Source organism: Pan troglodytes, chromosome 19 (assembly GCF_028858775.2).
Source record: "Pan troglodytes isolate AG18354 chromosome 19, NHGRI_mPanTro3-v2.0_pri, whole genome shotgun sequence".
NCBI classification, from domain to species: Eukaryota; Metazoa; Chordata; class Mammalia; order Primates; family Hominidae; genus Pan; species Pan troglodytes.
The window spans coordinates 29527028-29548416 of record NC_072417.2 but is presented as its reverse complement, the minus strand read 5'-3'; the positions used below and the strand labels follow the sequence as shown (position 1 = coordinate 29548416).

Sequence of the window (21389 nt, the reverse complement as noted above, 5' to 3'; positions counted from 1 at the left end):
GGGTCCCCAGCAGCAACCCCACTCCCGGCAAGGGGCACCATCTGGACCTGGGTGTACATGCCAGCAAGGGGCTCTCTATAATGGCACACAGAGCAGAGGGGCAGCCCCAGGCCCACATCCTCCTCCTAAGGGGAGGATGCAGGTGAGGTCTCCCTAGGGATGGGCAAGCTTGGCTCCCATGAACCTCCCCAAGTACCAGGCCTGCCCACGGGGCACTGGGGATCCAGAGGCGCAAGCAGAGAGATGACAGAGACAGAGAATCAGAGACAGGAGGGGGAGGGGAGCATGGGGATGGAAGGTGGGGAGAGAACTTTATTTGTTGGTTTACAGATACAGAGCAGAAGGGGGAGGCCCTGGTTCTTGCCAAGGCTGGGGATTGGCCGGCCCCTGGGTAGGCCGGCTTCCCAGCCTCCCCTGGACTCTGCCTGCAAACCCTGCTCTGGCACCAGGCTCCCAGGAGAGTGGTAAGAGCTGAGAGAAGGCCGGTGGGAGGAGGGGGCTGGCCTGGCATTTCTGCTGCCCCCTACTCTGTCTGACTCTGGAAATGGAGGAGGAAGGCAGCAGAGGAGGATGAAAAGCGGGCAGCCACCTGGGGGCGGAGGGGTAGGGGTGGGGGGCTGCCAGGGGACCCCATGGCAGGGCCTGTGCCCATGTTGCTCAGGGTGGCTTCCAGCTCCCGGAGCGTCTCCTCCAAGCTGTCCATCTGCTGGGCAGTGGCGCCCCACGTGGTGCGGCCTGAGTTGGCAGCAGCCTGGCCCTGATGCTCCCTACTGCAGGTTTGGGCATCATGTCCAGAGTCCTTGAGGATCTCCTCTGGGTAGGTGTCAGCAGTAGAGGTCTCTGGAGTCCCATCCTGGGCTGGTCCCTGAGGACACTGTACCCTGGCTCCTCCATCCTCTAGGCTGCTGCCTCCTCTACCCAGTCTCTTCAGAGCTGCCCCCTCCTTCCGGGGCATGAAGCTGCTCCTTGGCCCAGAAGTCTCCCCCACTACCCCTGGTGGGGCCTGTGGACCATCCCAGCCCCTCGTGCTGTCAGCCAGGGTCTGAGGTCTTGGGGTGGGATCTGTCCTGGGTCCCAGTTCCTCAAGTCTGGCCTCTGGCGGGGAGGGAGGGTTGGGGGCACACTCTGTCAAGATGATCCTTGGGACGCAGAAGGCCCTGGGACCTGGGGCAGCCTGCGGGGAGAAGGAAGATGAGGAAGAGTGTGATTCCTACAACCAAACCCCAAGCTAAAATGGGTGTTACAGTTAGGTGAGCCTAGCCCCTTTCTTTTACAGATGGGAAAACTGAGGCAGGGAGGGTCCTGACAGAGGCTACCCAGTAAGTTGGAGGCAAAATTGGGACCAGAATTCAGGTCTTTCCCACCATACCCTGTGGCCTCCTACTTTCCAGTAAAGGTGCCGGTTTGGCCAGGGCAGGCACACATTTACTTTACACCACCCATGTGAGCCTCTGGGAGCCGGGCTCAGGGTTGCTCCTATGAGTGTGCCCATCTGTGCAATGACTCGACACCAAGGTGGGGCCGGTGGAGGATGAAGTGAGCTTGCTGGGCATGTTGTGAGTGCTTCATAAATATTAGCTATTTGTTGAAATGAATGGAATGGCCGAGACCTTTGGCCCCATGTGGGCAGAGACAACATGTCAGCCTCTGGCATCTCAAACCAGAGACTTCTGGTCTACCCCAACTTTGTGTGCTCTCCCCAAGAGCTTCACAGCTAGAAGGGGTGGGGCTTGCCCCCTGACAAATCCTCTGTGGCACACACACTTGGGCAAAGCTCCCTTGGGCACCTGCTCCGGTGCCAGCATCCCTGGCCCTGGCCTCGGTGAGGGCACAGAGGGAAGCCCCAAGTACCACTCCCCGATGTGAGTGAATCCTGGTCTAACTCTGAGCACCAGGCTTGTGCCAGGTGCCGTCACACCCTTCCTCACCTTCAGTGCCTACCTTAACCCGGGAAGTGACTGCTGCTCTCACCAGGGCGAGAGAGGTAACACACTTCACCCAAGGCCACCCACCCACAGCTAGTTAGTGGCAGAGCCTGGATTTGAACCCAGGTAGTCTGACTCCAAGGCCAGTGCTCCTTCCACTAAAGGGAGCCGTGGGGAGATGGGAGGGGGCAGCAGGGACCCCCAACCACCCCCTCCCAAAGGAACCCACCCAGCCTTGCCACCTGCTTACCTGGAAGTGGGGGGTGCTGACTGGGAAGGCAGAGAGGGCAACCTCACGCTCGCCCGGCTCCATTGCCCGATGCTGCCGCAGGATGCAGAGGGTCGGCCAGGGGCAAAAGGCCTTGTCCACTGGGCCCCTCAGGATGGGCTCCCAGAGCCGGAAAGGGGCAGGGCTTGGATGGGAGGGGCCAAAGTGCCAAGGGCATGGCCAGCCCAGGAGGCGCCCCTTCCATACAGCTCATCCTAGAGGTTCCTTGCACTGCTCTGTGCCCATCCTCTGCCCAGCAGAAGGCACTGTCCACTATCTGATGCCCCTCTGCTCCTCCCCCGCCAGGAAACCAAAGCGCCAACAGGCCTCCAGCCAGGCCAGAAATCAGGTGGCCACCAGCACAGAGCCCACTGTGGGCCAGGGAGCCCCAGATAGGGAGTGTGTGCACACGGGAGGCTCTCCTTCTCCAGAGCAGAGGCCCCCCTGCCTCAACCTGACCTGGCAGAGAGAGAGAGATTCCCAGACCTTCCCCCTCCCCTCCTCCCCAAGCACAGTCCCCAGGGGTAGGGTGCAGACAGCAGGTTCACCCCCAAATTCCCAGGAAAGAATAAAGAGGAAATAAGTGCAGCAGGACAGCAGCAAGGACTGACAGAGAGAAGGAAGAATTTCCCAATGCCAAAAGAACCAGCAGCCAAGGAATGGCATAGCTTTCTTCCATTCCAGGCTCTCTGTCCAAGAGAGCATCGTAGGCCCTCGGGCTAGTAAGGCTGTAGATGAGCCTACCCCTGTGGTGTCCTGGCCCCCAGTGCAAGGCATAGATTCTAGGGGAAAAACAGAGCCCCTCCCCGGCACAGGCAGCAGAGCAGCGAAGATGGAGGTGGGGGCTAGGCAAGGGCTCAGGACAAGGTCAGATTTTGAGCTGGATCCAAAGTCATCTTGTGAGCAAGATCCAAACTCCAATCTTGGCCACACTCAGCCTTCGGGCCAGACCTAAGCTCAAACTGCGAACCAGAACAAAATACTCAGGCCTCCATCAGCAAGCCCGTGAGAAAATGCAGACACAAGGGGCCACCTGACACCCAGGCTGCTGGAGTCTCAGGGAGCCCCCCAGCAAGCAGCGGGGAGGAAGGGTTATGCGCCTGTCCTTGGAGTGGGGGAGGGGTGAGTCCACATGTAATGCTGTGGCAGTGGCTGTGGCCATGGTGGGACTTGGGATGGTGACTGGCGTTTTAGCGGGTTAGCGTGGGAGGTGAGGAGAGGAAGCTGTGGGGGCACAGGCAGAGAGAGAGCTGTGAGAAGTGGGAGCAGCCCCGTTACCTTCCGTGTAGGGCCTGGGGCTGAGCCCCCGGGGGGCCCCAGGTCCTGGGGGGACAGCAAGGTGGGGATCAGCTGGCGGCGGGGCGTGGGGGGGAGGGAAGACACTGAGCTTCTCTCAAACACCTGGGGAGCAGAAGGTGGGGGCAGGTTTGGAGGAGGGGGCACTAGGGAGGATGGGGGTGCTGGCCTGTGGCCCCGGCACCCTTGGGGAGGGTGGCCTGGGATGGCATCGGCCCCCAGCCTCACCCCTTGGTCCCTTGCCATAGCCGCCAGCCCTCTCTGCCCTCATCTGGTCACCTCAGAGCCCTGGTAGTCCAGGTCTCCCACACTGGGGCTGGGGGTGGCTGAGAACGCTTGAGTGTGGTGACTGACACTGCTGGGAGAGTCGAGCCATGGGGTATGAGAGTCTCAGAGCTCTGTCCTCAGAATACTCAAGTATGGGGGTCTCAAGCATGAGCTGATCTCGGAACACTGGGGGATGGGGATCTCCAAACTCGGTGATCTCAGAATCTTCGGATACGGGACTTTCAGAGTGCAGGAGGTCTGGGGATACTTGGGGGGACTCAGAGACTACAGTTAAAAAACTCAAACCTGCAAGGAGAGAAGACTTTAGACCCCCACCCCTCATTTCACAGTGGAGAAGAAATGGAGGCAAAAGGCTGGGGTCTGAACAGCCAGCGCTCCGCAGGGAGCCCGAGAGCCCATCTTCTGCCTCATCCTGTCACCTGGCCTGGGGGGCAGCCTGGGAGGGAAGGGGGCCTGGCTGAGACCTTGGGGGCCAGGTGTGCCCTGACCTACCTCTAGCTCTGCGATGATGCGATCCTCGTCATCCTCGTCCTTGATGGCCGAGGCCATGATGGGTGGTGTGGAGGCCGGGCGGGCCACCTCAGACACAGCCCGGCGCAGCTTCACCTGGGGCTTCTGCACCTCCAGCTCCTCGGACTCAGCCTTCTGCAAGGCCCGGGACTCCTGTCAAGGCCAGGCTCTGCCCCACTTCAGCACCAGCTCACCTCCCAGGCCCCATCGCCCATGCACCCCAGCTTCTCGTCTGCTACTTCTGCTGCTACACCCCTGCCAGGGTGTCCCTCAACAGACAGGGGCCTGGCATGGAATTAAGGCAAATACACATACCTAGAATCCCAAACTAGCAGGACAAAGTCGCCACCGGCCACTCCCTCTTTCCTTCCATGTTCTCTGAGAAAGGGGTCTCTTTCCCACCCCAGAGGGCCTCCAGAAGTCATCTGAGGCTTCATCCTAACTCAGTCCCCTGGCCCTCTGTCTGAGGTGGGAGTGGTACCTTGATGAAGGCCGAGTCCTTCTTGCTGGTGACCACCACCTCTCCGGTACGTGTGGTGGTCAGGCCATGGGAGGAGGGGAAGCTCCGGCGGGGAGGGGGCGGTGGGGGCGACTTGGAGGGCTTCTCTGTGCGGTATCGGGGCACTGTCAACTCATCTGCAGGCACCAAGGGGCTGGGGGTCAGCAGGCCTACAACCTTGGAGTCAGTGCACTACATCTAACTTGAAGGGGATAAACCTTGCTTCTTCCTCCAGGGAGGACCAGGAGGAGGTGAGAGGAAAGCCTGGGGGCAAGAACACAGGGCCCCTCCTTCTCTTACCTCTCCGGCACACAAGCCCCAAGCCCTATCCCTCTCCTGACAGCACTCTTGCTACTCCAAGTGTTGTCTGTGGACCAGCAGCACTGGCAGCGCCTGGAAGCTTGTCAGAACTGCAGCTCAGGCCCCACCTCTGGGCTGCTAAACCAGGATCTGGTTGAACAGATCCTGGGGTGACGGACACACATTCAAGTTAGAGAGGCGCTGCTCTAACCACCTCCTTCCCACTGCCCCTCACCCTTGCCTCGGCTCAGCTCTCCATCTCTCCTCCAGGGATCCTGGCCCCTCCCACTGGGCTCTCCTCTCCCCCAATTTGTCCTCCAGCCCTGCTTCCGGGGTAACCTGCAGAGAGGTCACTCTAACCATTCCCCTGCCTTTGATCTTGCAGTGGCTCCCCATCACCCCAAACCATGTCCAAGCTCCTTAGGCCAGCACCTCTGCACCTGCCAAGCTTTCAGCCTCAGCTCTGCTTGCTGCTCCCCAGGTTGGACCCTGTTCAGGCCATGCCACACACACACCTCCAGGCGTTTGCACATGCTGTTCCCTCACCCTGGAGTACCCGCTCTCACTGGCTAGGGAAGTGCCCACTCATTTGCAAGACTTCAGTGAAAAGTCACATCTTTAGGGAAGCCTTCCTGCCCTCCTAGGGCCTCCGCCAGGACTGCACAGTACCGGCATTCACCTCTGCTATTACATTTAGCACTTGCATTCTATTTCTGGTTTACATACTAGGCATGGTCCGGCACAGATTTCTTAATCATTTTGAGCCTATGTCCTTCTCTGTAAAATGGGAATAACTACCATATCTGCCTCCTGAGCTTGTTATACAATTATAAGGATGAGGCCGGGCGTGGTGGCTCAAGTCTGTAATCCCAGCACTTTGGGAGGCCAAGGTGGGCGGATCACGAGGTCAGGAGATCGAGACCATCCTGGCTAACGCGGTGAGACCCCATCTCTACTAAAAATACAAAAAAATTAGCCGGGCGTGGTGCAGGCGCCTGTAGTCCCAGCTACTCGGGAGGCTGAGGCAGGAGAATGGCGAGAACCCAGGAGGCGGAGCTTGTAGTGAGCCAAGATAGCGCCACTGCACTCCAGCCTGGGCGACAGAGACAGACCCCGTCTCAAAAACAATAAATAAATAAAAAATAAAAATAAAATTATAAGGATGACTACATTAAAAGCAATGGAACAGTTCTTATCACAGAGTAAGTGCTTGATAAACACAAATGTCAGTGTTATTCCCCCCACTAAATTTTGAGCTCTTTTAAAGCAAGCCCTGTCTTATTTCCGTATCTCCAGCACCTAGCACACAGTAGGTACTTAACAAATATGCATTGCAGGAATGAATAAAATGAAGGAATGATGACTGCCACTTCTGGTCTGGATTTCTGCCACTCCCGGGACCGTGACTCAGGCTGGGGACCATGGGAACTGTGTCAGTATCAGCAGTATCAGCGCTCAACCCGCCCTCAACACAGCCTGGTTTGGGGCATGCGCCCAGCCAAGTCGTGGAGGCGGATGACTCTGCCTGGACTTGCTCCCTGCCTGGTCCTCTCAGTGGCTCCCTTCCCAGGACAGTGGGAAATGCCGGGATGGAGTCCAGCTTGCCCTGTCCTTCTGGGTCCCAGTCTCCCTTTAGTGGCAGCTGATGTCCCAGGGCCTCCCTTGTGTGGCAGCCCAACCACAATGATCTTGAGACCCCAGTGCCTCCCCCATCAGCCTGGGCTCCTGAGGAGGGCACTCCCCCACGCTGGGCTCCTTACCAGCCCTACTACTCCCCATACCTGAGCCCCTCCTCCCACTGGGCTCCGTTCGGGGGGCTGCCTTCTGGCCGTGGGGGGCCTTGGGGGGCTTGTGATCTGGAGTGGGGGCCGGGCCTGGATGGGCCTTGCTGGCACAGTCCAGGTCAGGGATGGCCTTGAGCAGCTCTGCCTGTGTCTCTTCCAGCAGCCGGTTGATGTCCTTGGCACTGTACTGGGTCAGGGCTGCCCGCTTCTCCTCCCAGTCTCGCTCTGCAGCCTTAACAGGGAGCCAGGAGTCAGGATTGAGGTAGCTCTCCTGCTCCAGGACCTCTGGGGCCTCAGCCTCCTCCCCCAAGCCACGTAGGCAAGGAATAGAAAACGAAGCCTCATATTTGATCCCACCTCCAGGAAGACCCTTTGACTTCTCGTGGGTATCACATGGCATCCCCATGGGTAGGAATGCCACCCTCATTATATACTACATTCGTGATAAACTTAGATCTATTTCTGGGCATTCTATTGTTTCACTGACTACATAGTCTATTCTTGGGCAAACATCATACTGCTTTGATTATTGTAGCTTTATAATACGCTTTCTGTCTAGGAGGGCTAATGTCACCCTCATTATGCTTCTTAGGCTTCCATTAGGGCACTGGCCCTCCTCCCCCAAGGAAAAAGACCCACAGGATTGGCACTCCCCACTCTAGGAAGGATGGTCGTAAGAATGTGTGAACCTGGCTCATGGCCCCACCCACAATCCCTGGCCCCAGCACCTCAACAGACACAGCTTTGTCCACGCTTCTCTTGCCAGGAGTGTCCAGGCCTTTGGTGGGGTTGCCCCCCTTGGGGGTAAGAGAGGCTCCTTCAGCTGGCCCGCTCAGCTCATGCAGGTTCAGCGGGGGGCTGGGGGGTGGCATTTCGAAGTCCACACTCTTGTTGAAGTCAGTCTCTGCCGCCACCTTCTTGGGGGACTGACTCAGGAGATTGTTGGGGGGTGGCCACACACCCTCATCAACTTGCCTGGGGTTGGGAGAGTTGGGAGCAGCTGTGAGGCCAGCAGGTGGTGACCCTTCTGCAGGAAGGCTGCTCTGAGGGAGGTGGGGTGGGAGGCAGGCTCTGGGATGCTGTGGGAGGGCCTGGGGAGGAGTGACTGCCCCTGGTATAAGAGGAAGCCAGGTCTACAGCATGCAGGGGTCACAGGGCAGAGCTGAGGTGCCAGTCCAGTCGGCACGCCAGTGACCTTTGGGGGAGTTGGGGTAAGGGTTCAGTATGACCTATGGGTCTGGGCCCGGTGTGTGACCCCATGGGAAATCAGAGGTCAGGGACAGAATGACCTTCGGATCTGGGCCAGCGTGTCCGTGACCCCGCGGCAGCGCTTGAGGAGCCCATCCAGGCGCTGGGGCTCCTCCTTCAGGAACTTCACCGCCTCCACCTCCACACGCAGCACCACCCGCATCTTGCTCTGCAGGCCCGGGAAGTGAGCTGAGGAGACAGGAAGGCATGAGCTGGGGCCAGAGGGAGCACCACAGACTGGGAGGAGAGGATGGTGGCTGGAGTATGGCAGACTTCCCCACCCTGAACAACGTGCTGCATTCGCAGGCCCCAGACCCACCCTTGAGCTCTGTCAGCGTCTCCCCGAGCTGCTTCAGCACCAGTGCCTTCTCCTCCAGCTCAGGGCCGGGCACCAGCCGGTGGTTGTGGGACACGTCCCTCTGGATCTTCTCCACCGATTTCTCCAGGTCACTGCAGCCACAGAGAGACCCTTTCAGCCCTTTTGGCCTGAGATGCCAGCCCAGCCCCCTGAAATTGGGCAACTGGAAAGAAATCAGGCCACCAGTTGGATCGAAAGTAAAAGCAGGAGGCTGGGCACCGTGGCTCACGCCCGTAATCTCAGTACTTTGGGAGGCTGAGGCAGGCGGATCACTTGAGCCCAGGAGTTCAAGACCAGCCTGGGCAACATAGGGAGACCTCATCGCTACAAAAAAATAAAATAATTAGCTGGATGTAGTGGCAGGTGCCTGTAGTCCCAGCTACTCGGGAGGCTAAGGCAGGGGGAATCACTTGAGCCCAGGAGGTTGAGGCTGCAGTGAGCCGTGATTGTGCCACTGCACTCTAGCCTGAGTGACAGAGGGAGACCTTGTCTCAAAAGCAAACAAACATAAAAGCCAGCCATCAGGCCACATACTCAAGTAAAATCTGCAATGCCAAATCTCAGAGATGAGGAGACTTCAGAAGCGCTCCCTAAGAGGTGCCCTGCACCATCTGCCCCCTTGGAAGCTCTGACCCTCAGCAATATCTGCCCGAGTATCTCTCATTGTAACTTGCATCCCCTGATTCTATTCTGCCAAGGAAGCAGAGAGAACTTAGTTGCCTTTCAAAGAACCAGAGGCAGAGCACGTGCCCCTGGGGAGGTCTCTTGTCTCGGGGGAAACTGCCATGTCCATTGCCCTTCTCTCACATGATCCAGCCACACAGCCTCTTTCCTGAGGGCCAAAGCTGAGTTAGATTTTCAGCTACTATATGCTGAACTTGTGTCATTTGAGACCCTACATTCTTCTAAATTGTAAATCAGATCAGGTCATCACTTGTGCCATTGAACGCTAAATGGATCCCATCATCCTGAGGCCTAACATCCAAACTTTTCAATGCAGCCAAGAAGGGCAGGAAGGTGGTAGTTGAAAACTTGGTTCTAGAGTCAGACTGATCCAAGCTCCAATCCTCACTCTGCCCTTGCCAGAGGAGAGATCTTGGGCAAGTTACCTAATATCTCTGGACTTCAACCTCCTCGTCCAAAAAATAGGGATGGTAAGAGCTCCCCGCTAGGCATGGTGGTTCAAGCCTATAACCCCAGCACTTTGGGAGGCCGAGGTGGGCTGATCACCTGAGGTCAGGGGTTCGAGACCAACTGGCCAATATGGCGAAACCCTGTCTTTACTAAATATACAAAAATTTGCTGGCCATGGTGGCGTGCGGCTGTAATCCCAGCTACTTGGGAGGCTGAGGCAGGAGAATCACTTGAACCCAGGAGGCGGAGGTTGCAGTGAGCCGAGATCATGCCACTGCACTCCAGCCTGGGGAACAGAGTGGGACTCTGTCTCAAAAAAAAAAAAAAAAAAAAAAAAAAAAGAGTTCCCCCTTCATGGGGGCCATCAGGTGGATTGGATGAGCTAATGCAGACGGGAAAGCACGTGGCAAAGGGCTCAGTGCCTGGGAACTGCTCTTGTTTTCCGTGCTGCTGTAACCCTCGTCTCATCTGGCTTCTGCTTAGAGCCCTTCAGACCTGCTCTGAGGTGCTACATGTGCTGTCCTCTCTGGCTCTTTATAATGCTGTTTTCTCTGCCTAGAATATTCCATTCACCCATACACATACAGGCACACACACGTGCTAACTCCCACTGATCCACAGGTCTCAATGGGAAGCTGTCCTCCAGCCCCTCCCCTTGCGGCTGTTGGGTCTGCTTCCTGCCCTCCAAACCGCTGAAGCTCCTGTTGGCTGGGTTGTGCAGCCTTCTGGACTACTAACCCCAGGCAGGCAAAGACCATGTCTTCCAGATTCATCTCCGGTTTCTAGCACCTGGCATGGTGCCTGGTGCAGAGTAGATGTCTGGGAAATAATTGTGGAATGAATGAACAAGGGAGAGAAGGAACTGCTGCCCAGGTAAGTCATCTCAGTTCTGTACTTGAGTTGCTGACATCCCTGACTCACGTGCGGGACTTTATATATATTCCTGTCAAATCCCATTGTTGGATTTCAGCTCAATCCAGGGGCAAACAACTTTTGAATTTCAGTTCTACCATCCAACAGATTTGCTCTCCCTTAAAGCTCTGTGTCATCAGCAAATCTTATCAGCACGCCTTACACATCTTCATCCAACTAGCAGGTGAAAAGACAGACTGGGTTGAAGTCAAGGGCAAAAGCTTGTGACTCAGCAACACTACCAGTTAAAGAGCTATCCTGTATTACGCACTTACTGTATGCCAGGTGCCACACTCAGGCCTTGGCTTTCATTACTTTAATTAACCCTCAAAACAAATCCTGGAGGTGGGAACAGTTATTATCTCCAGCTTATACACAGACAAACAGTGGCTCAGAGCCTAGACTACACATCCCAGCCTCCCTTGCAATGATAAGTGGCCATTTAACTGAAGTCTACCCAATGGAAGATGAGTGGAAGGGATACATGCTGCTTCCAGACCTGGCTCACAAAAACCTCCCATGTAAGGTCCTCCATGCTCCTTTCTCCTTTTTCATTGGTTGGAAACTCTCTGGGCGATCTTGGAAAACACATGTTGAAGATGGCAGAACCTCCATCAGCCTGGGTCCCTGAATGACTGCATGGAGAAGAGCCACCCGCCTAACCCACCCAATACTGTTCCATGAGAAAGATATGTTTATTACTTTTGAATTATTAAACAATTTGGGAGCTTATTTGTTATAGGAAGCTACCCCAATTAATTAGCTATCCTAAGACTCTGGCATTTAAAAAAAAGGAAAAAAAGATATTCAGATATTCAAAGAGATTAACTAGTTAGTTCAAGGTCATACAGCTATTTTGCAGCAAAGTGGGATCTACTCACATCTGACATCAGCCATTGGTTCTGCTGCATCTCATTTTCACACTAGACCAACATCAGCCATGCTGCCCCCAATCCATACACTGTCCTAGCCCAGCCCTCGCTCTACCACATGGGAAAGAACAATTCCCCTGCTCATATGTGTGACACTTGACTGGTCCAGGCTGTGCCAGTTTTATAAAATGGTCACTCCCAAACATCACTCAGAGGGGGAAGAGACTCTCATGTAAAGGACTCAAATAAGCCTTCAGGAGATGACAACACTGCAATTCTTAGGCAGGAGAGACTAGGCCTCCCTAAGCTCAATCGGCAACTTGATGTTCTGATCATCCAATCTGCCAAAGTTGGGGGGCCTCTAACCTGGGCAAGCTCTGCAAATGAGTCCCAGGCCAGCTAGTCTAGACACTGGATTAAAATGTGGCTAGGCTTTCCAAGCCCAGGTTTAGTCCTGGAGGGGTCAAGAGGGGAGAGTCAAAATGGAACCAGCTAAATAATTTATGGGGCCCAATGCAAAATGAAAATGTTACCTCTAGTTTAAAAATTATTAAGAATTTCAAGATGGCAACAGCAGAGCATTACACCAAGCATGGGGCCCTTCCAAGCATGGGGCTCCGCGTCACGGCACAGGTGGCATACCTACAAAGCTGGACCTGGGTTAGGCAAAGGTGGATTCCAGGACCTAAAAGGTCTCAGTCAGCAGAGGCTGCACCTAAAGGCAGTGCCCAGACAGACCTTAAGTGCTGGGCTAGATGGGCAGGTGAGTGAGTCAAGTTGAATGAAACAGAACCAGTTTTAACTTCCAGCAAGTTGCCAGGAAAGAGGAAGTGGTATAGCAAATTGGAGCAAGAGTAAGCGTAAGCTCCTGGAGTAACCACGAGCTACAGCCAGAGTGTGGGGCAGGGGGGCTGCAGGGTTAAAGCCTGGGAAGGCTATGGGAGCTGGGCAGGGAGGGCCTTCATGGCCAGGTTGGAGCCCAGTATCTGCCCAACCCAGAAGAAGCAGGAGTCCCCTTTCAGGAGGATGGAGAATCCTGCCAGAAACAGTAATGCAGGTCCCAAGCTCTCTGAGTAATGGGTTTGATAATGGGGCAGGGGGTGGGGAGTCTGTGTTCCTGGAGAACCAAGGCCTTCAGGGAGCCAAGGACCAAACACTTATAATGACGGTAGCATAAATCTCTCCTTTCGTATCTTCTGGCTCTGTGCTTTTAGATCTCCTTTAATTTTCCTTTAATGTCTCGGTAAAGTTGCTTTTGAAAATTCCAACCCCCCTCCTCTGGGCTGAATGAAAAGGGACAAGGAAAGGATAGAAAATCTGGAGAAATGGAATTCCCTGGGTGAGGAGAGATGACACCTGCCAGTCTGCTTGGAGATCTGGCTGGAGTCCTCACTAAGTTATCACACCCAGAGTGATGGGGTGGCCCCTTACCCTATTTCAGCCACATGGTGTCATGGGAATTGTTGCCTTGGGCCTTGCTAAAATGCACATGTACCACTAGGCTATGTGGGCCTCAGGCTGAGGAGCAGCAACCCATCTCAAGGAGCCCGTTGCAAGAGGCTCATTTATGACTTAGTGAGGAAGCTGGGCTCCAAGGAGCAGCCTCTCCTGGCTCCCGGAGTCACTGGCCAGTACAACTCAACCCCTTTTTGAAAAGAGAGGTGAAAAACTTAATGCTGGGTACAGATGAGGACACTGGGGCACAGAGAGGGGTAGGAACTGCCCTAATCACTCAGCCCCTCAGTGCTGGCACTGGACTCCAGGTCCCCTAGTGCCCTGTGTCACCAAGAGAGGGCCCACAGGAAGGAGCAGGGCCTCTGTCTCAGATCCTTATCACTGGCGAGGGAAAGCAGGGTGGGGGTGCTCACTCCCTGAATGGACACTGAAAGGCAGCGTCTCCCTTCAAAGGTGCCAGACAATGGAATGGTTGGCCAGACAGCCATTTGCTAAATTTGGATCAGAAGACTGTCTTCTGTTAACCCCTCCATGCCTAAGCTTGCGGAGGCAGAGTGTTCGCGATTCCTCCTTCCTTCTGAAAACACTACAGCCCTGTTCCAGCTGCACTAGGAAGGAAGGTGGGTTTTCCTTGGCTATATCTGGACTCAGAGATCAGGGAATCGGATCTCCAATGATGGCTGGTCAGCGCCAGGCTGGAGCAGTGGCGGCACCTGAACGCTGCACCTGAACTCACTACCCAAGGGTCACTTTGCACGGGTCACAGGCCAAAATGAAAGTAGGCAGAGGGCAGAGGGAAATCAGGCAGCTGGCCACATGACAGTGAAGCTGCAGGCCACAGGAAGCCTGAGTGTGGATCATTATGAAGCAAGACCATAGCAAAAGCAGGCATCAAGCCAGAAAAAAGAAATCAGGAATAATGCCAGCCGGTCAAAGGTTTGTGGGTCACAGTGAAATCAGGCCAGAGGAGAACGAAATCAGGCTTCAGAACAGACCAACGCCACCTGTGACTCAGAGGGAAGGGAGCTGCGCCTCCCAGGGAAACCAGGTTGCGGGTCACTCCAGCCGCACCCCCACCCCTCCCTCCGCCGCGGGCCCAGCCTCACTTGAGCTGCTGGGTAATAAGCTCCTCGTCGTTGAGATAGCGCAGCCGTTCCTCTTCCACCAGGGTGCGCTGCCGCTGCAGCGGGTCCTCCTGCCGCCGCGCCGCCTCCGACACGCGCATGCTCAGCTCTGCCTCCGTGCGCTTCAGCAGCGCGCGCACCGACTCCTGGTTCTGTAGCTGCGGGACGCACGGACGGATGGACCCGGGTGGGGGGAGCGGAGCCGCGCGGCAGGGGAAGGGCCGGGAGAAGGCGGGTAGAGGACTGCCCAATCCAGGGCGGGGCTCTGCAGAAGAAGCGGCTGCTTGGCTCCGCCTCAGGCAGCAGCGAAGGGGTGGGATGGCGAAGGGCAGGGGCGGGATGGCGAAGGGCAGGGGCGGGATGGCGAAGGGCAGGGGCAGAGGGCTAAGTTCTGGGGAAGAACAGAGGCAGGAGGAGAACGGATGGGGATCGTGGAGAGGGGAGCGTTAAAATGGGCCATGCAAAGGGGCAGCTGCATGGCTGTGGCCGCGAGCAGGGGTGGTATTGCAGGGGGAGGAGGGCAAGGTTAAGTTCTGGGGAATATGAGGCAGGAGAAGGGGTTGGGAATATTTGCGGGACAGGGTGTAGCCCTATGTAGGTCCCTGCCGACAGTGCGACCGCATGGCTATGGCTTCCATCATCCCGGAATGGGGACGGGACTGGAATGAAGGACTCAAGCGCTGGCATTTGATAGAGCTTCTATGGCTGGGACAGGAAGACTAAGTTGATGATCGATCCAACCCTGTTCCAAGCCTGAATGGCGGGGGTGGGCAAGATCTTACCCGTTGCCCAGATGGCAATTCTCTGCCCCCTCCCCAGCCTGTCTCTGCTAATTATCCTCACCTGACGGGCCCTGGGCCTACTTGAGGAGCGCACTCGGCGATGCCAAGCTCCTGACAGGTGGGACCATCTGCCAAGCAGGGCCGGGGAGACTGTTGGGGCTCAGGAGGGAGGAGCTGAGAGGACTTGGGGGAAGGGCTCTCGCTGACTCAGGGAAAGGGATGCAGGGCAGGAAGGAACTGGAACTGCCCCGAGGGATACTGACGACGGAGGGGCTCAGTGGGTGACTGGGGCTCCAGGAGGGCGATGGGGACTCAGGGAAGGAGAAGGAGGGCTCAATGAGGGGGTCACGGGCGAGGGATAAGGCCTTGGTGAGGAAGTGGAGGTTCAGCGAGGGGGCGGAAGCTCAAGAAAGGGGAAGGGGAGAAAGGGTTCGGAGAGAGACCAGTGAGCGGCGAAGGACTCGGGCGTGGAAGCTCTGGGAAAAGGATGAGGTAGTAGGGGATGGGGCGGGACTTGCGGCAAGGGACTTCTACCAGTAGGTGGGCGTTGGTGGGGCGGGGCCCAGGACGGGGCGGTACCTGGAGCTTGCGCAACTGCTGGAGCTGGCCGCGCAAGTCACTGGCGCTGTTCTGCAGGCCTCGCAGGTGAAGCTGCATCTGCAGCCGGCTAACGGCGGTAGGCTGCCCTGCGGGGGTGCTGCTGGCCGAGGGCGGGGGCGGGCCGGACACCGGGGTGGCCCCGCTGCTCCGGCCGCCTGACCCACAGGCTGCAGAGGACCATGAGGATGGGAGAAAGTGAACAAACTGTGAGCCTGGGAAGGACTGGGCTGGGACAAAGTCCTCCCTACTCTCCGACCCCACACAGTAGCCAGAGAAGCCCGTGGCTCTACCTGCCCCAAGTGGTCAGCCCTAACGGTGGGGACCAAAGTGCCAGGAAAAAGACCTCTTGGGCTAAGGCCAGTGATGTAGCTATTGCTTAATCCCCACTTTATAGATTAGAAAACAGGCTCGGAGAGAACAAGGATGGGGGAGGGGGAGGTTCACTCACGTGCTGAGGGGGTGGCTGCTCCATTGGAGCCTTCAATCTTCTCGCTGTGGCACAGGGAAAAAAGCCATCAGGGGGTCCAGGCCAGCCCCAGACCTTCAGAGCTGGGTGGAACCTTGGATGTCATCTCCTCCAGCTCTCCGATCTCAGGATGGAGTCCCAGAGAAGGGAAGGGATTCACCCAGGGTCACCCAGTGAGACACTGGCAGAGCTGATGCCCATTTCCCCTTCCTCCTGCTCCACCCCTAGGCCCTGGCAGTGGTGTTGGGAGAGGGGCCTCACCTGGGGGTCTCAGGCTCAGAGCCTCGCAGTAAGGCGCTCTGCACCAGGCCTGTGAGGCTGGCAATCTGCTTCTCCATGGCCTCCATGCGCTCCCTGGGGAGGAAGGGGGTCTGGGCAACCTCGCCTCTGAGCATAGGGTCTCTCCTGCCCAGCCCCCCATTCCTAAGATTGGTAACCAGAAGAAACACCGTCCCATACCTGGCTGCCAAAACACAGACAACGCAAAGGGCCCCAACGCCTAAGGATCAAGCCCACAGCCTCCCATCTCACCTTTCATTCCCTCCCTAAAGGCTGCACGCTGATCTCTCCATGCCTGGCAATGCTTTCCCCTGCCTGCTCTGCCTTTCTCCTGACCCCTCCCCCAAACCATTCCACAGACCCCAGGGGCCCCGAGGAACCCCTCCTTCCATGCCACCCAAGGGAAGTGGAGGTATGCTGAGTGTCTCCCCACTAGACCAGGACAGGAACTGGGTTTGCTCAGCTTGGCATTGACAGTACCCTGTGCAGCGCCTGCCACACAGGCCACGTAAGAGCTGTGTGAAGGCCAATGGCTTCTCTTCACTGCTCAGCAGCGCTGCCTGAGGGTGCAGATTACCTACTGCCCTGGTTACCTCCTCCAGCCCTGCACCCTTAGGAGGGGACCGAGCGATAGGCAGGGGCTCCTCAGCCTGGAGGCTAGGTACCCGAATGTGCTCCTTTCCTCGTCACCATTTCTCAACAGCACCCTCCTCCCCAGTGGACTTCAGCTGTCCCAGTGCTGGACAGCTCTCACTGCTGCAAACTCTTAAGCTGGAAAGCCACTAAAAGTGGTTCAGCCCCTCAATTTTACAGTTGGGGAAACCGAGGCTTAGAAAATGGATGCAAACCCAAGTCTCCAGAGTCCTCGTCTGGGGACCTCTCAACCACCCCCTCCAGTCTTGCGGATGGGAGGAAAATGGCAAGCTGGTCTCTCCAATGCCCTCTCTGCCACATCCAAGATGCTCTCTGGCGACCCTTCAAGACTACTCAAGGTCTCCAAAGGACTCCAGGATCTCAGTCCAGGACACACACCTGCCACGGACTCTGCTGTGAACCCTCTCCGCAGCGCACCCCCCACCCCCAGTCCCTGAGGCCTGGTTAACGTCCCTCACCTGGTCTCCGTGTCCTTGGCTGGCACTGGCGGCCCGAACCCAACCAGCGAGCGTTCCCCAGGCCCAGGGAAGAGCTCCGAAGGGGGAGCTCCGGCCGTCGAGGCGCTCCCCGCGCTGCGGGTCTTCCCTCCAGGACTCTCGGCAAAGACGGACGAGGAGCCCGAGTCCTTGCGGAAGGACTGGCGCACTGGCGAGCCGCGGCTGGGCGGCCCCGAGTAGGGGCTGTGCGGTGGCGGGGGACCTCCGGGGGGTGCTGCCACGTCGGCCAGCTTCTGCGGTGACGAAGGCGGCAGGCGGAAGCCGTAGCCGTCGCCGTACAGCGGGCCGCCGCCGCCCGCCGCCTTGTACAGGGAGTCCTCCAGATCGGACTGCAGCGCGGCGGCCGAGTAGGTGCTGAGCGAGCGCACCGAGCCGCGCTTGTAGAGGCCGCCGGCGCCCGGGTAGGCGAACGGGTCGCCGGCGGCCGCGGCCAGGCTCAGACGGCCCTCGTGCAGCAGCCCGTAGGGGTCAGCATAGAGACCCTCGCCTTTCACCAGCACCATGCCGCCCGCCTTGCTCGCCAGGTCCTCGTCCGGCTTCACGTCGCGCCGCTCCAGGATGGCGCTGGGGCTGGGGCTGACGCCCTGGGCGGCCGGGGCGCCTCCCAGCCTCTCGGCCGCGTGGTGCACCGGGCTGCCGGCGTACGAAGGCGGGCGCCCCCCGGCGTACGATAGGCGCGAACGCGACGGCGAACCGGACTGCAGCCCGGACGGCAGCCCCGACGGCAGCCCCGGCGGCGGCGAGCCGGATGCCAGGTGCGGCGCTGGTGACAGGTTGTTGAGGCGCCGCGTGGGCGAGGACTCCCGCGATGCGTACACCATCTCTCTCTGCGCAGAAGACAGCCCGGAACCCCACGGGGCTGGTCACCAAGGACACCCCTGTCCCTTGCTTGAGGAGCCAGCATCTCCTCCCTGACGCTTAGGAAGTCCCTTCTGCTCTCTGCCCTCCCTCCATCCTGCTGCGTCTAGGGTCCCTTTCCCATCAGGGTTCCTAGCATGGAGGAAAAGGTGGCCGATGAAGAGGCACCAGAGGGGTAACCCTCAGCTCAGCTACCGTGAGGGGTGGGAAGTAGAAGGGGAAGGGGTGGCTCCGGCTCCTGAGAGAGGGCTTAGAATATCTGGAGGCAAGTTAGCAAAATCCCGAGTGGACAGGCCCGGAATGGAGGGGAAAGTGGCAGGTGGGACAGGGGCTCTTCCCTAACCCCTCAGCCCCTATGCTGTCTTCTCCAAAGCTGGCCCTGGTTCCAGATGACAACTGCCCAGACCCTACTCCCCTGGACCCCATGTGCCCAGCCTCCCCAATGCCCTGGGCATGCCCAGCCATACCCGGAGGTCCCCGTTGGTGAGATGTGAGCCAGGAAAGGCAGCGTAGAGGGGCTCCTTTCTGTAGATCTTGATAATACTGCGGTCCTGGATGTCCCTGGGAGAGGCGGGGGGACGGGGGTCACCACCCATCCCCCAGCTGTGCACAATGAGAAGGGATGGCTACTCCAGGCCTAGAGAAGAGGGGTGGCCAGAGGCACCGGGAGCCCCATCTCAGGCTGCCTGCACACACGCCCAGCAGCCTCCACCCCGGCCTCTTCCTGGCCTCCGGCGCCATTTTCAGGTTAGCTCAAAGCAAAGGGAACCAGCAGGGGTGGACGATTTAGAGGGGGGGGGGAGGCGCTGAGATGGCCGAGGAAGGGGGCGGGGCGGTAGGGCTCTGGGAGGGGAGGGGAAAGGCTGAGGTCGGGTCAGGAAGGAGCTGGGGAAAGGCTGGCGGGGTCCAGCACCCTGCAGAGGAGGAGCGTGGGGAAGCCCACCCAAATCCCCCCCGGTCCACGCCCACCGGACGTCCTCCAGCTCGTAGAAGACGTTGCGAGCCTCGTCTTTGATGAGGATGGCGGTATTGGGCGACTTAAGCATGCCCATGGTGAGCTTCTGCGGGAACATGTGCGCGATGAGTGCGTGCAGCGTGTCCAGGCTGCTGACCTCGTGCGTGATGTGCACGCGCCGAGTCTCCTCCCCGAACTGCAGGAACAGCACCCCTGCGAAGGAGACGCCGCCCTCGCTGTCACTGCTGCCGTCTCCACGCCGCCCTCCAGGAGAGCGCGGGGAGCTTTTCGGAGCTGCGCCAGCCCCGCAGCGGCAGGGTCTGAGGCTAGACGCCGCCCCCGAGTGCAGATGCACCCAGGAACCTCTCATGCTGCCGGCGGGGGCGCCAGGCCGGCTCTCCAGCCTCTCAAGGCACCCACTGGACTCCAGGCAGTTGAAGGAACTTGGACAAGGAAATGTAAGTGGGGGCAGAGCAGGTGGGGCGGAAACTGAGGGGAAGTGAGCTGAGGGAGAGAGAGGTTGGAGAGAGTTAGAGAAGGGAGATGGGAGAGAAGGGAGGGATGAAAGAAAGGGACAGAAAAGGAAGCAGGAGGGAGAGAGGAGGCTTGGAGGGAAAGGGGTCGGGTGGGGATGCTGAGGGCGAGAGAGAGATGGAGAGAGCTGGGGTTGCTTGGGGAGAAGGGGCTGTGGGAAAGAGAGCAGAGCTTGAGGCGAGCTGGCGTGCTGTAGGGGAGGAGGGGGCTCCAGGGAGTGAAGAGCAGAGGGAGGAGCCTGTGTCGGGAGGGAGGGTGGACTGGGCGGGCAGTACCTGGGGAGCGCAGCTTGGTCTGGCTGGCCGAGCGGGAGAGAGGCAGGCTCTGTCGGAAGCGGTTCATCCTGCTGAAGCCCAGGGGCAGCTCGGCCTCCGACATGGTCTCCAGCGACTCGGCGGAGGCGTAGGACAGCTTTGCCGCCTGGTCTGCCAGCCCGGGCTGGGCTCCCTGAGTGTGGCGTGAGCTGCGGGTCTGCAGGGGCCGGGCAGGGTGAGAGGAACCAAGGATGAGCACCCCCGCCCCCCCTTTGCTTGTCACTGCCCATATCCAGGCCTGGGAAGGTCCTGCCAGCCAGCGACACCCACACAGATTACAGACTCCTGGCACGGCCACAAGAGAGTTCCCCAGTCTCTGCTGGCCTTGGCCTCCCTGGGACACCCGGCAGGTAAGGAATGGGCAAAGGATCCAGGCACCCTGGGAAGCCAGACAAGAGGCCATGTGAGTGGGAGCCATGGGCACGGCTGCTATTTCAGGCTTCCGAAGAACAACACAAATTTGTCAACGAGGTGAGCAGCAGAATCGTTGAGCAAATTGGGGCATTAGTTCCAGACATTAATTAAGTGGCAGGTTTGTGAGCGGAGAATTTATTCTTCATGGAGTTCAGAGGGTGGGGGTGGGGGTGGGGGCGGGAAGCAGGGCCCAGGGAGAAAGCAAAGAGAGCTGGGACCCCAGGATCCCAGCTTTGAGGGGATGCGGACCCTGACAGAGCTGGACACAGGGAATGTGCCTGATTTAGGGTGACTGAGAAAACTATCCCGAACTCCTCAAAGCCAGCTGGACCCGGATTTGAGACGACCTGCCCAGTGCCCACAACACACATGTTAAGTCTGATGTGACACACATGTGCCAGGCCTCAGCCCCTCCTTGCAAGGCACATGCTGCCACACAGCCAGCCAGCCTCCCCCAGGAGCCTCTGAGTGACGGCAGCCACTTCTCTGAAGCTGTAGCTGAGGCTGATATCTGGCTGGGGGTGGGGAAGGATGTCACAGGACAGCTTGATGGCTCTCTCCGTGGGGGAGGGGGAGTCAGGATGATTTCAACCGTACTTTAAGAGCCTACTTTTGGCTGAAACCTGGGGATGTCACTCAGGGCCACAGCCCCTGACATTCTGCCTTAGTCCCTGGGCAAGAAATCTGGTTGTTGTACAGAAGCTGGTACAAGGAGTAGATAAAGAATCTGATCTACATCATTCCATGTTATGTGCATTATATACATATATGTATTACATATACATATACTGTCAAGAAATAATCATGTTGCCCAATTATATTTTTTTGTAAAACAAATTGTCTATTTTTAACAACAAATCACTCAAAACCATTAACACTGGTTATCTCAGGGTTGCCAGTTTTCTTTTTTCACTTTATAGATTTCTCTACAAAACGGTGTGAATAGATTCCTTTTATAATTTAAAAAAAGACAACAATAAAATATCTCTAAAAAGGAATCATTTATTCTCCTCTTCAGCTCCCTCTCTCCCCAATTCCTGATTTACCCCTAATTAATCTCCAT

General features: G+C 57.7%; 1 protein-coding gene across 11 annotated transcripts in view; it reads right to left on the bottom strand.

Moving 5' to 3' along the window:
• SRCIN1 (SRC kinase signaling inhibitor 1) overlaps window positions 1-21389 on the bottom strand; it is a 77051-nt gene that overhangs the window by 14221 nt on the left and 41441 nt on the right. For 7 of the 11 annotated variants that reach the window (XM_016931895.3, XM_024350345.3, XM_016931894.4 and 4 more), the window contains 17 exons: window positions 19874-20069; window positions 19079-19277; window positions 18577-18670; window positions 17213-18078; window positions 16083-16226; window positions 15804-15847; window positions 15335-15522; window positions 13956-14131; window positions 8438-8568; window positions 8160-8307; window positions 7599-7845; window positions 6868-7102; window positions 4769-4923; window positions 4270-4422; window positions 3472-3594; window positions 2176-2247; window positions 293-1174 (listed from right to left, as the gene is read on the bottom strand). In XM_016931895.3, coding sequence (XP_016787384.1) covers window positions 524-1174; window positions 2176-2247; window positions 3472-3594; window positions 4270-4422; window positions 4769-4923; window positions 6868-7102; window positions 7599-7845; window positions 8160-8307; window positions 8438-8568; window positions 13956-14131; window positions 15335-15522; window positions 15804-15847; window positions 16083-16226; window positions 17213-18078; window positions 18577-18670; window positions 19079-19277; window positions 19874-20069 — 3822 coding nt within the window. In that variant the 3' untranslated portion in view covers window positions 293-523. Of the gene's footprint in view, window positions 1-292; window positions 1175-2175; window positions 2248-3471; window positions 3595-4269; window positions 4423-4768; window positions 4924-6867; window positions 7103-7598; window positions 7846-8159; window positions 8308-8437; window positions 8569-13955; window positions 14132-15334; window positions 15523-15803; window positions 15848-16082; window positions 16227-17212; window positions 18079-18576; window positions 18671-19078; window positions 19278-19873; window positions 20070-21389 lie in introns of those variants that run through there. The other 4 variants (XM_016931898.4, XM_016931902.4, XM_016931904.4 and 1 more) reach the window with 2 other exon arrangements.